General features: G+C 43.6%; 1 protein-coding gene across 5 annotated transcripts in view; it reads right to left on the reverse strand.

Moving 5' to 3' along the window:
- Positions 1–650: 650 nt before the first annotated feature.
- Positions 651–13,903, reverse strand: part of l1camb (L1 cell adhesion molecule, paralog b) — a 46,807-nt gene continuing 33,554 nt past the window's right edge. For 2 of the 5 annotated variants that reach the window (XM_087305086.1, XM_087305087.1), the window contains 9 exons: positions 13,492–13,708; positions 13,286–13,408; positions 12,268–12,444; positions 11,664–11,777; positions 10,878–11,027; positions 10,119–10,250; positions 9,566–9,638; positions 7,916–7,927; positions 4,860–7,844 (listed from right to left, as the gene is read on the reverse strand). In XM_087305086.1, coding sequence (XP_087161212.1) covers positions 7,589–7,844; positions 7,916–7,927; positions 9,566–9,638; positions 10,119–10,250; positions 10,878–11,027; positions 11,664–11,777; positions 12,268–12,444; positions 13,286–13,408; positions 13,492–13,708 — 1,254 coding nt within the window. In that variant the 3' untranslated portion in view covers positions 4,860–7,588. 5 annotated transcript variants of the gene reach the window in all.

Genomic DNA, 13,903 nt, shown 5'->3' on the forward strand with positions numbered 1-13,903 from the left:
ACATTAGATTTTGGTGGCCATACCTGATGAATAAATGTCAGTGTGTGATGTCAATATGATGTTGGTTTAAGACGTTGGATTGACGGTGGATTTTGGTCACTTTATTCAACCTAAAATCAACCAAATATCAACGTCTAATGATGTTACAGCTTGACGTTGTGTGGATGTTGCCACTATGACGTCTATCAGACGTTAGATTTTGGTTGCCATACCTGATGAATAAATGTCAGTATGTGACGTCAATATGACGCTGGTTTAAGACGTTGGCTTGACGGTGGATTTTGGTCACATTCCAAAAACCTAAAATCAAAATACCAACATATAACAATGTTACAAATTGACGTTGTGTGGACGTTATCACTATGACGTCTATCAGATGTTGGATTTTTTTGTTGGACGTCAATAAGACATTGGTTGGCTCGACGTTGGATTTTGGTTACTTTCTACAACCTAAAATCAACCAATTATCAACTTGTCCTCGTTATTCACAAAATAACGTAGCTATGGCTAGACATTGGTCACCTGACGTCAACACCTAAATCTAACTTAATTTAAATGTCTTATGACGTTGTGTCACTGCTGGGATGTAAAAAAATGTTAAATACATCATATAAAAAAAGGAAAAAAGGCATCAGACAAGGTAAGAGGTGTTCTTTTCTGCATAATTAATGTTGTTTTATTGAGTATTGTTCAGCACATACAGCACACGGTACCACTGCAGCTCACAAGCTCCATCATTGACTGCGTATATTCTCTGTTTTTGTACAGCCCATCGTGACTGACGCTCGTTCGTCATCACAGCTCACATATCACTTGTTAGCCGTCTTTTTATTGTCATTTATCGTACAAATAGAAGGCAGAGGTAAGAAGACGGTTACATACAATATCAACATATCCCAAAAAACGCAGGAAAGGAAGGTGACGTGCTCGCTGCCGCGTCTCTTCAGGTCTTTTACAGTAAAGCCATGCACTGGACTCCACCGCTTCACTCGGTTCGTATAGGAAAATAGATTTGAATGCGTACACAGGCTACATAATCTTACATACATTTGTTGTAAATATTCTGCTTTAACCAGGATGACTTTCAACAGTACAATTCAGGAGGGCGTATGAGATACACTTGTGCTAAATGATATCAGGTTACTCAAAGTCTATATTACTGCCGGGATGTGTGGTTCTGTTTGGATAGAGCCAGCAAATGCACCAGAAATGAACGACAGTATAAAAGAAAACAGCTAACAAGTACAAATGAATAGACACTCATCCTACGGAGGGAGGTATAGACGGTTTTATATTTGCACTTTAAGTCTATCATCTTCTCAATATAATGAAAATTATTGTTGTTAAACTCTAAACAGGTCAATAAAATGATCAACATGCTGAAAAATCCAGCTTAAACCAGCCTAGGCTGGTTTTCGCTGGTTGACCAGCCTGGTTTTAGAGGAGTTTTGGCCATTTCCAGGCTGGTTTCCAGCCAAATCCAGTTAAAACCAGCTAGACCAGCCTGGTTTAAGCTGGATATAGCTGGTTTTGGCTGGACTGCCAGCTTGGCTAGGCTGGTCAAGTTGGTTTTAGCTGGTCATCTACCAGCCTGACCAGGCTGGAAATGGCTGAAAACCAGCCTGGAAGTGGCCAAAACCCCTCTAAAACCAGCCAACCAGCCTAGGCTGGTTTAAGCTGGATTTTTCAGCAGGGCAGCCATTGAATATCAGAGAACAACACTGCTGACAGTCAATGATAGTGCTGATGTTGTCATGAACGATTTCAGACACAATATTCAACAATATCATCTCATAATTCATAACCACATTATTATTATTATTATTATTCATCTGTATTCGCCTTTCTAATCTGCTTTACTGTTTTATTGAAAGTCTAAATGTGCGAATATAAAACCAACTTTATAACCTCAATCCAAATCAGTAAGGCTGTAAAGACATCATCACTGCTTCCCCCAAAATGCATTTAGTCAAGTTTCGCACACAAGTACAACAGTGTTCAGAACATTCGCTCATCCAGAAGACCAGTTCAAAAAATTGCATCGTATTTCAGACCTTTTCTCTAAACGCTAATCTAAAGGTCCGATTTTAGCATGAGAATAAATAAGAGGAATCGCTAATTCAAGCATGACACCATGGATATAGTATAAATACAACAGAAAGTATCAAAGGTGAAATCTAAGCAATACATTCATAATGTGAACCATCAGTTTCGTGTTTATTTACCTGCCGTCAGTTCGTCGTAATTTCCGTCAACACATACAGCTAGAGTCACGCCAGCTCAGGACGTTACACAGATTTCATTAGACTGGTTTTGTTAGTAGGAGTTTACTGTACATGATTAGCACTGCTGGAGTGTTAATATTGGCAAGCTGACAGACCCATGACACCGAACGCTCAAGCACAGGAGTCCTCAGACTCCGCAAGGGGCCGATCACACCGAATGTGTTATTGCTGACAAGAAAACAAGAAGTGCGCACTGCTTTTTATGTTGAATCTGTGCGAGCGCTGCTGTTGACATTATTAATCATTTTCCTTCAGCTTAGTCCCTTTATTCATCTGGGGTCGACACAGTGGAATGAACCGCTAACTATTCCAGCATATGTTCTACACAGTGGATGCCCTTCCGGCTGCAACCTATAACTGGGAAAAACTCGTTTACACACACTCATACACTACGGCCAATTTAGTTAATCAATTCCTCTATAGCACATGTGTTTGGACTGTAACCGGAGCACACGGAGGAAACCCACACCAACACGAGGAGAACATGCAAACTCCACACAGAAACTCGAATCAGCCAGCACTAGAACCAGCGACCTTCTTGCTGTGAGACCACAGTGCTAACCACTGAGCCACCATGCCGCCTATTGTTATTTTTGTAAAACGTAATAGTGTGGATTTGTGAAGCATTACAGCTCTGGATAGCCGGAAACAGCGACCGCTAGTCACTCCTACATCTTTAAAAGTCTCCGTAGTCATCTTGACAACACAAACACTGCTGTCCCTTCAAGGGAAACCCCGCCTCTACTTTCATTTGATTGGACAATGAAAAAGACGTGACTGGCGTAGCTTGTTTTTTCTGCTCAGTGTTGAGTTTTTTTCACGGCAGGCGCACAGAGTGCACAGGCAAAAACACAAGCTTCTAAAACGCCTCACACAGGAATGGGCTTTAAACAATGCAGAGCGAAATCCACCGGATGCAATGTTAAGATTGTACTATAATAAGGACAGTAACGGACCCGTCCGCTTGTAAAGTCGTGACGAATGAACTACTGTTTCCGGCTCCAAGCGGATACTCGGTTAAAATAGGAAAATATTAGTTTATAACACTTTTATTCACATTAAAGTGATTTTTTTTATTAAATCATGGTGGGGTGTCACGGTTGCGCAGTGGGTAGCACAACTGCCTCACGGCAAGAAGATCGCTGGTTCGATTCCCAACTGAGCCAGTTGGCATTTCTGTGTAGAGTTTGCATGTTCTCCCTGGTTGGGGGTTTGACTAACGACCTACATCATAAAAATTTTATGTTACGAAACACCAACACGGTGCAGCTAAATAACAACTTCGATATATAAACGGCCCCAGGAGTATATATAGGTGAATTGATGAACTAAATTGCCTGTAATGTATGAGTGTGAAAGAGTGTGTATGGGTGTTTCCCAGTGTTGGGTTGCAGCTGGAAGGGCATCCGCTGCATAAACCATATGCTGAATAAGTTGGTGGTTCATTCTGCTGTGGTGACCGCTGATGAATAAAGGGACTAAGCCCAAGGAAAATGAATGAATGAATGACACAGCAGTCTCTGGACTTGCTGCATCACAGACACCATTATTATAACAATTTATAAAAATCGAATCACTTTCCGGCCATCTGATATTGCGATCATGATTTTTGAAAGTATTACAGCGCTTTGTAAACGTTGTAACGCTTATTATTATTGTTTAGTCTCACTAAACAGTTTGATATAGTGCTTGGATGCGGAAGCTGCTTCATGTAAGGTCAGACTCCACAAACAAATCGGAAATAGGAAAACAATATGTTATAAGCACTTGAAGATCCATCATGCAACTCAGGATATCTGGACAATAAGTCTCTCCTCCGCCATGATTTAACGATAAATAAAAGTTGTCATCGCACCTTTCTGCTATAAACAGGACGGTTGCACCGCCTCCGAGCTCTCCTGATTGGTCCACTGCTGTGGGACTGACAGTGATGAGCAGCACTGCACATGAAAGTTGAAGATCTTTTAACTTCAAATGATGTCTAAATGATGTGGTGTTCACATTTGTTGACACATTGACACAAGACGTGAGCGTAATAGTCGAACACATCCGTCAAGTGTGCGTTTACATTGAAAATCAATAGAAAAGTAGTGTGTTTGAAAGGAAAACAAACGCATTCTGTGTGAACGGCCCCTAAGGCAGTATGACGGGATTAGCCTCAGCGTTACACTACTACATTAACTAGCCTAGCACTACAACTCCACATGCTGTTATTCGCCGCAGGAAATCAACCCGCAAACAAAGCTGCTGTTTGTTTTCCGTTAAAAATATATAATATGTTAGTTTCAAAATCACAAAATTTGGCTTTAGTGCAGCGGCTGTATGAACTCCAGAGGGATTTAATGTAACAATTGCATCAAAAACATTAGTTTAAAAACATACTCGCGTAACACGTTTGGGCAACAATACAAATGATACACGGCCCTGAACTTTGATTATTAAGACGGAGAGACGGTAGAATAATGAATGTTTCTACACACTGCATTATAAAAGAAACATGAAGGATTTAGAAAAGCATCCCACACAAAATAACAAACAATAATAGTACACGACTGAAGCTTAAAAAATGAGATATTTACAAAGCAAAATATATTAGCCTTTATAAAACAATAAACATGTAAAAAATTAGGTCAATACTAAAAAGAATAAGAAGAATGGCTTTACAATAACTCAAAACTAAACATGAATGATTATTTTGTTTCTCCTTGTTCAGCCTTCAGGACATTGTTTCTGCTGCGTGCGCCCCGTACAGCAGCACTGCAGACATCTCAGCTGATGTTTTCTACATAAGGCATTGTTCAGAGAGGCAGCGAGATCTGTTTGTTTCGTTTATCAGGCTCTTGAGGAATAGGATTTTTAAAAAGCCAATCATTCACGAGACTTAGGAAGGCGTCCTGAAGTTCATGTGTGAGTGTGTGTGTGTGTGGTGTTCAGATCGAGTGTGTGAGGGGGAGAGGGGAAGGGGTCAGGCTCGGGGCATCACCAAGGGTCTCTGACAGGTTTTGGGAAACTCTTGTTCCGGCAAGAGTACTATATAGTTTAACCCATACCTGCCAACATTTGTATATGAATTTCTGGGCATTTGGGTGCACGTGGGGGGGTTTATGGTGGGGGGTTATGGTCGGTGGGGATGGTGATGGGGTATATGTGGCTGGGAGAATTTAAATAAAAAAGTTGAGAACCAGGGGCGCAGCATGTTTGTGGTGTTAGTAACTGTACCTTGGGCTGGATTTCAGACAGTGCCAACGACTGGATACTATAACAAAACTGATGACCCAGTAGGGGTGTAGAAAACTGTACCAAAAAGATGGGTTGGGGGATGGGGGGTTTGGGTGTGGAAGTGGGTGGGGAAATCTGAGTTACAAAGTTGAGAACCAGGGGTGTGGGATGTTTTGTGGTGTTAGTAACTGTACCATGGACTAGATCAGGGGTCACTAATCCTGGTCCTGGAGGGCCCGTGTCCCTGCAGGGTTTAGCTCCAACTTGCCTAAACACAGCTGCCTGGATGTTTCAAGTATTCCAAGTAAGAGCTTGATTAGCTTGTTCAGGTGTGTTTGATTAGGGTTGGAGCTAAAATCTGCAGGACACCGGCCCTCAAGGAACAAGTTTGGTGACCACTGGATTAGACTTTGGGAGGCGCCGGCAACCGGATACTGTTCTAAAGTTGAAGAACCGGTGGGGATGTGGGAGACTGTACCAAAAAGATGAATTAGGGGGGTGGGGGTTGGGTGTGGATGTGGGTGGGGAAATCTGAGTAACAAAGTTGAGAACCAGGGGGGCATGATGGTTGTGGTGTTAGTAACTGTACCATGGACTGAATTTTGGGAGGCGCCGGCAACCGGATACTGTGGTAAAGTTGAAGAACCGGTGGGGATGTAGAAGACTATACCAAAAAGATGGGTTGGGGGGGATGGGGGTTGGGTGTGGATGTGGGGGAAATCTGAGTAACAAAGTTGAGAACCAGGGGAGTGGGATGGTTGTGGTGTCAGTAACTGTACCATGGACTGAATTTCAGACGGCGCCAGCAACCCAATACTAAACTAAAGTTGATGAGTGGGGGTGTAGAAGACTGTACCAAAAAGATGGGCTTGTTGGGATGGGGTGTTGGGGGTATGGTACAGGGGTTGGAAATATGGGAGATTTCCAGGAGAAATAACAAAACGGGAGGGTGTTGGGAGGTGGATGTGAAATACAGGAGACTCCCTGGAAAAACTTGTTGGCAGGTATGATTCAGGTATGGTGGCAGGTATGGCAGGTACCTCGCTGTTTAGGTAATACACTTAAGTTTAGTCTGAACCCTAATGAAACACAGCTTATCAAGCTCTCAGTAGACATACTAGAATCCTCCAGACGGATGTGTGGAGCTAATCTGCAGAATTGAAGGCCTCCAGCACCGGGTTTGGGTCTAAACACTGATTTAGAAATCTCAGCGCAGACTAATGCTCCTACTAAATTGCTAAGAGTCTGGCCCTAAAGGTCTTTGCACACTGAAGTCCGAAATGTCTGTACGCATATATTTTCGTGGAGTCTGACGTGTGTTAATTAATCTGTTGCAACAAACGAAAAAAAAATCTGATTCAATTCCTCCCCGAAATATTCAATTCCTCTTCAAAATATTACGTTCATCCAATCCACTGCATGCTACCGAGAGGATGGAGAGTTCAGCGTATCAAAGAACTGCGTAGGATTGTCCTGAGACTAAAGGTTTACTTCAGGAAATCAGCAGCATTTTGGTACTTTGCTTGTGTCACTTGACACGTTCTGTTTGTAAACGAATTCTAAACAGAGACTGGCAGACTCACACACACACATGCAAGCCCACACACGCACATGCGCACAAACAGTTGTCTACAGTAGTGTTTCTCAACCATCCTCCACACTCTGTCTTTATTTCACACACTGTGTTTGTCTTGAAGTGATCTGTACTGCGAGTGACGGCCTGATGGATTTTGCCTTCCGCCTGATTGAAAACCGATGAAAGTTTCGTAGGCAGTGTGTCAATGCGACTGACACAACCTGAGGTTAGATGTATTTTTGAACATGTACATTTCGGCATCAGTGTGCAATGAGCTTAAATGCTGAACCGGCTGCGGCAACACCCAGCAGGACCCTGATCCCTACAGCGGGTGAGGACTCAGAGGAATGGGCGCTGTAAACAGTGTTCAGGGTGGAATGTTACGAGAAATCGTTCTGTGGGATGAGTGTGTGTCGATGTGTGAGTGTCTGCAGATGACGACTTGTAATCATGACCGTCCTGAAATCGTTATCCTGTCTAAAGTCCCTCAAGGGCCCATGATGCATCATTAATTAGGCCCCAGGATCCCGGTGACGGAGGTGGGGAAGCTGTGGCTGGGCGGAGGCATGTTGGGGTTGACCGGCGACACGGCGCCAGAGCTGTCGTGCCCGCGTGGATCCCTTCGACCGCTGTACTGCCCGATGAAGGAGCCGTCCTCATTGAACTGGATGTCCACGCTGTCCCCGTAATCCGCCAGACTGTCGTTGCTGCTGCGCTTGCTCTCGCACCCCGACGGCTGGCTGATGGAGCACTTCTCCATATCACTGATGGAGACACACAGCAGGTCAGACTCATGCACGTTCAGGAGGAACACAGTAAATAAAACAGGTCTTACCTCTCCAGAGATCTGTGCGTGAGTGTGAAAGCAGAGGGAATCAAGAGACAGAAAACAGCACAAGTCACTCAGACAGTCTGATCAAGTTAGCATGCTTTCAGCTTTACAGACATGTCTCCCCTTCAGATTGGGAACTACAATGTTGTGTACTTGACACATCGGGAATCATCAGATAAACAATCACCCTAAAGAATAAGAAAATGGGTCGGAATGGCAGACGTCAAACTGACGTCTCGTCACAGTATCGAGAGTGTTTCAAAACACTGAATTTAAGCATGATCTGACTAAAGTGATTCAAAGCATTAAGGCTCCTACACACCGGGACGCTTTTCGTTTTGCGTTTATCGTCAGCGTTTTACAAGACGTTTTTCCATATTCAAACCCAATCGCTTTTCACTGGCGTCAAGCAGACGAGAATGCAAAATCACTCCTTGACGTTAGATGGCGCTACACAACTTTAAGCTTCTGACACCTGCTTATAACACTGAGGAAGAGGAGGGGATGAAGTTGTTTGTTGGAAAACGTTCTGGTGACTTGAACAAGCATGGATGGTTCAAGCAGCAGCTTCAGCTCGATAAAGAAATGCTCTAGAGAGGATTATTGTTCACCAGAGCAGTAAGCAGCTCCACGTTCATATCGACTCTGGGCATCTTTTTCAATGTGCGCTCGCGTTAACAGTTTTGCGCTTAAGCGCCTCCATGTGCTGTTTACTGTAACTTCAGCAGCTCCGTGCACGTGAGCTAAAGTGCCGATCTGATTGGTGGAGAAGATTTTGACGTGGCGCGTCAAAACAAACAACGAGCATGAGACGTTTTTAAAAAAAAATGATGCTTTTGCGCCTGGCATTTTGCGCGTTGGTGTGCACGATCACATTGGAGCCCGTTATTTAGTTGCAAGGTGTTAAACGTAGCCGGAAAACGCGAGCAAAAAAAACGTCTCTGTGTGCACGGGCCTTTAGTCATTTGAGAAGCGTTTTGAGACCTGGCAAATCTGCGTTTGATTGAAAAGGACCCGGGAGGTACGCATTTGTGCAGTTTGTTTTTCAATAAAACATCTACCTCATGTAGCCGAGTGGACTGTGCGTGTGCACAAATGACCAGAGTTCGAATCCTGACTTGTGCAAATACTCTGAAATTAGCATTTGATTTATTTTAATAATGTTAATTTTATGACCAAAACAATAGATATTTATTTACAGAGTGTTCATTCGTATGTCAGGGCGATGTTAAAACAAAACAAGTTACAAGAACTGAGCATTTGTAAAACTAACATCTATAGCTGCAGCATCCTGCACTCGAAACTAATATCTCAGTATGCCAGTCTGGAACTCTCACCGCGTCACTAAATCCAACCCAGGCTCGTTCTGAAAATGTAGCCCCGTGGACGTTTCTGGAGGCCGTGAATTACGTCCTGGGAGGTACGTATTTGTGCAGTTTTTGTGAATGCGCGAGAGGCCGCTGTGTGCGTTTTTTCGCATCTCGAATGTGGGCTAGTTTTAACACCAATAATTGCGCTTTTTTTTCTTTTTTGATTGGATGTTAAAGCATTTGACCTCATTCCACTTCCTGTAAAGCACACATTTTGTCATTTATCCACTGATTTATCCCTGATGGATTCTGTGTAATGTGATGTGTGTTTGTGATCGTGTACCTGTACTCTCCGAAGGCGTCATCCTTCAGTTTTTGGTTTGCTGCGTCCCCCTGACCCTCCTCTTTATCTTTCACTGAGACACAAATAAACAGAGATTCATCACATAACTCACAACAGAAACCCGAATGTTCATTCATTCATTTCCTTTTCAGCTTATTCTCTTTATTAATCAGGCATTACCACAGCAGAATGAACCTCCAAGTATTTTAGCATATGTTTTACACAGCGGATGCCCTTCCAGCTGCAACCCATCACTGGGAAACACCCACACACACTCATACACTATGGTCAGTTTAGTTGATCAATTCCCCTATAGCGCATGTGTTTGGACTGTGAGGGAAACCAGAGCACCCGGAGGAAACCCACACCAACACGGGGAGAACATGCAAACTCCACACAGAAACACCAACTAGCCAAGGTGGGACTCGAACCAGCAACCTTCTTGCTGTGAGGCGACAGTGCTAACCACTGAGACACCGTGCTGCTATCCTAAGCTACATAACAAAGTCTCTTCAGTAAACTCAGCAGAGATGATTTATCTTCAGTCTCTCACCTGAATATTTCCCTCCTTTGCTCTTCTTGATGTAGCAGAGGAGGAGCAGAACCAGCAGCAGCAGAACCAGAGCGCTGATCAGACCAATGAACCAGCCCTCGGTCGCAAAGTTCCTGGGCGACTTGTGCCACTCTGAGATCACACACACACACACACATGAACACACAACTCTTAAAGGGGCAGTTCACACACACACAAAAATCCACATTTATCCATTAATCCACCAGTTGACCTCCATCCAGCAGGGTGGCGCCACTCTGTCTGACTAGGAGCATGTCTATGGTGCTGATTTGGATTAGTCAAGTAAATTAAGCTGCATGTTTTTGGATGGTGGGAGGAAACTGGGGACACGGGGGAAACACAGGTGAGCACAGGGAGAACGTGTAAACACAGAAGCGTCGTCTGGCTTGGTAAGGACTAGAACCAGTGACGTTCTTGCTGTGAGGGCACAGTGCTAACCACTGAGCCACTGTGCTGCCCATCTAGGAAAGGAGCAGGCGTAGGGGTGGAAGGGGGGTTCTTTAAAATGAAGATGGCTGTGATACGGAACTCAGGGTATTCATAGTGGCTTATAATGCGGGACCAGCTGAAAGCAATCATAAGCACATGATCCTCTCGACATTAGTTTATAAAGAAACTTCACCCAATATGTTTGATGATCTGAAACATTAAACATAATAGTACAGGGACAAGCACTTTTACAACATGTTGCTCATAACCAACAAGCACAACAGTAAATAAATAAGCGTGAGAGCGTACCTGGACTGTATATCGTTTTGAAATCCCAGTCATAAGAAGTGTTTCCGGACAGGACCTGCAGATGGTAAATAACGCCTGAATCCAGACCCTGCAGCTGATAGAAGGCCTGTGTGGAGTTGATCTTCTCCGACTCTTCCCATTCAGCACCCTCTGCGAAAACATTAGTATTAATATAATATTATTAGCTCCAGAACTGTCTTGAGCATCTGTGCACGTGTAGCGGAGGCCAGCTAGTGTGTGCTGTGCAGGTAAACCTCACTCCTCTGACCTCTAAAGGTGCTCTAGCGACAGTCACTAGAGGTCTTTAGCCTCCTTGGTAGAGCAACTGACTCCCATGCGGAAGGTCGCTGGTTCGATACCAGCTCAGAGCGGGTTGGGTGGCGCAAGACCAGCGGGGTTACACACGCTCCCAAATATCGTCTAACACCTCCAAAAGCCACCACATTCACCACGATTATTTAATTGGTGTTTGGTTTTCTGAGGCACAACTTATTTTTTAGAGGAAAACAAACAGCACAGTGGAGAATCCCCACAGTGCCGCAGACTCCACTTCTCTCAGTGATATCTGTGCTGGAGAGTAGCTGAGGAGGTGATGCTCTTCTGTTCAACACTGACTGGAAATGCTGATTTATTCACTGAAGTTTTATGTGATATTACAGCCTTGCGCATAAATCTAATTCACATCTTTCAATGGAAACACCGCTACTGCTTGTGTTTGATGACGGTGATCAACATCTCTTCGTTTACTGTTAGTTGATAGTATGATGGTAAAGATATTTCTCTTACCTATTTTTTTCAGGTAACGGAAACTAAAGCCAACGTTTCGATGTCGGTCTCCAGGAACCCAGCTGAGGTTGACGGAGGTTTCTCCAGCTGTCATGTTGATTACAGATGGAGGTTCTGCAGAGGAGACACATACAGTTGAAGTCAGAATTATTCACACTCCTGATTTATCAGGAAACTTTTCTCTTTGCCATGATGACAGCACATAATATTAGACTAGATATTCTTCAAGACACTAGTGTTCAGCTTACAGTGACATGTAAAGGCTTCACTAGGGTAATTAGGGTAAAGTTAGGGTAATTAGGCAAGTCATTGTATAACAGTGGTTTATTCTACAATCCAACACTAATATTGCTGAAGGGGCGAATAATATTGACCTTTAAGACAATTAAAAACTGCTTTTATTCTAGTCGAAATAAAACAAATAAGACTTCTCCAGAAGAACAAACATTAGAGGAAACACTGTGAACATATCCTGAATCTGTTCAACATCATTTGGGAAATATTTGAATAAGAAGAAAAAACTCACAGGAGATTGAATAACTCTGACTTCATCTGCGTATCTGTTTTGGTTCTCAGACTAATGAATGAGAGATGTGCAGTGTACCTCCGTCCAGCAGGGTGGCGCCGCTCTGTATGGCCGGAGCCCCATCGCCGGCACTGTTTCGGGCACTGAGGTGGAAGGTGTAGCGGCTCTCCGGATTCAGATTCTTCAGTGTGAACTCCGTCACCGCCGGCAGATCGATGGACTCCACATGCTGTGGGCTCTCACTGCCAATCACAACTAAACACACAATAGGGTATATATGAAGAAGGACTTCTAATTTCCAACACTTCTGGTGAACTGTATGCCATTACAAAATTACAACGTATAAGGTCTGTTTTCTTTCATAAATCAGTGATCTTCACTGCCTGATTGATATATGATATAAAGTGGGTCCTAAAATGTACAATAAGCACTGCATTAAATGACATTGTTCAGCATCATGTCTTTAAAATATGCACATTTATTTCACTCCAGGGTTTTTATTGGAGAGTCTGCGCTGGCCTGCTGATCCTGACGGTGCTTGCATTTACACTTTCATCTCGGTTAACACTTGAACAACTAAATGAATGCTTGAGTATTTAACTGATTATATTTTAATTACATAACAACATTGATGCTGTTAAAGGAATCATATTGTAATAAAAATAGCCATATTAATCGTTCACCGGAAGATTATCAGTGGGGAAAAACACTAGCTGTGCATTTACTGTGTTATTCAGCGGTTGTTATCTGGGAAAACAGATCTTATAATGTTGCGACTGACTAATCAGAATCCAGTTTGCAATGAAATAATTCATATTAATCTCTCAAAGAGGGTACTGTCGTGTCAAGATTTGCATGGTAGCCACTATAGTGAAGAATAAAGCCTGTGGTTTGGCTAAGGATGATCTGCCACAACTAAATCAACGCAAGTGTGAACACTTTGATAGCTAAAAACTAGATTATTTCTCTAACCCCACTTGCATGCTAAATAGATTTGAGGATTTAAGTAAAATTGAATCTCTCAGCTGGGTTAGTGTGTGGGTGTGTTGTTGTCCCCCAGCTGTAGTGTGTTTTGTGTGTGTGTGTGTGTCCTCACCCTCCTGGTACTGCAGCAGGTATCCTCTGATCTCCCCGTTGGGTTTGTGTGGTGCTTCCCAGCGCAGGGTGATCTCGCTCTCAGACGGGCTGTCGAAGGGCAGGAATAATACGGGTCCGGGAGCTGCGTGCAGGACAGCAGGAGTTCATCACGCATGCATTAATGAACACACAGACGTTTGACATGCTCTGAGACGAGTCCCTTACCGCCCTCAGGAGTGCTGAAGCTGCTCTCCTCTGAATGTGGACCTTCACCTTTGCTGTTGAACGCAGTGATGGTCAGAGTATAATCTGAGTAATACTGCAGGTCGCTCACGATCTTCTCTGCCGCGTCTGCAGGGACCTCTATCACTGTGGGATTACCCACTGCTGGAGACCGCCCGGCCCGGAGTCTCCCACTGGGACCCTTCATTCTCAAATAGATCTGAAAACACAAAGCAGGCAAACTATATGACATATCCTCAGCTAGTGTTTCTCCCCGACCGATTCTCCTCAAACTTCAGTTAATGTGACTTTTTTCAATTTCATAGGATTCCTTTCACAGCACGGATGTTGTTATGTAATTAAAATACAGCATGTTAAATAGACTTCAGCATTCATTTAGTTGTAAAACGAGATG

Source organism: Danio rerio, chromosome 23, assembly GCF_052040795.2.
Source record: "Danio rerio strain M-AB ecotype USA chromosome 23, GRCz13ab, whole genome shotgun sequence".
Classification (NCBI taxonomy): Eukaryota; Metazoa; Chordata; class Actinopteri; order Cypriniformes; family Danionidae; genus Danio; species Danio rerio.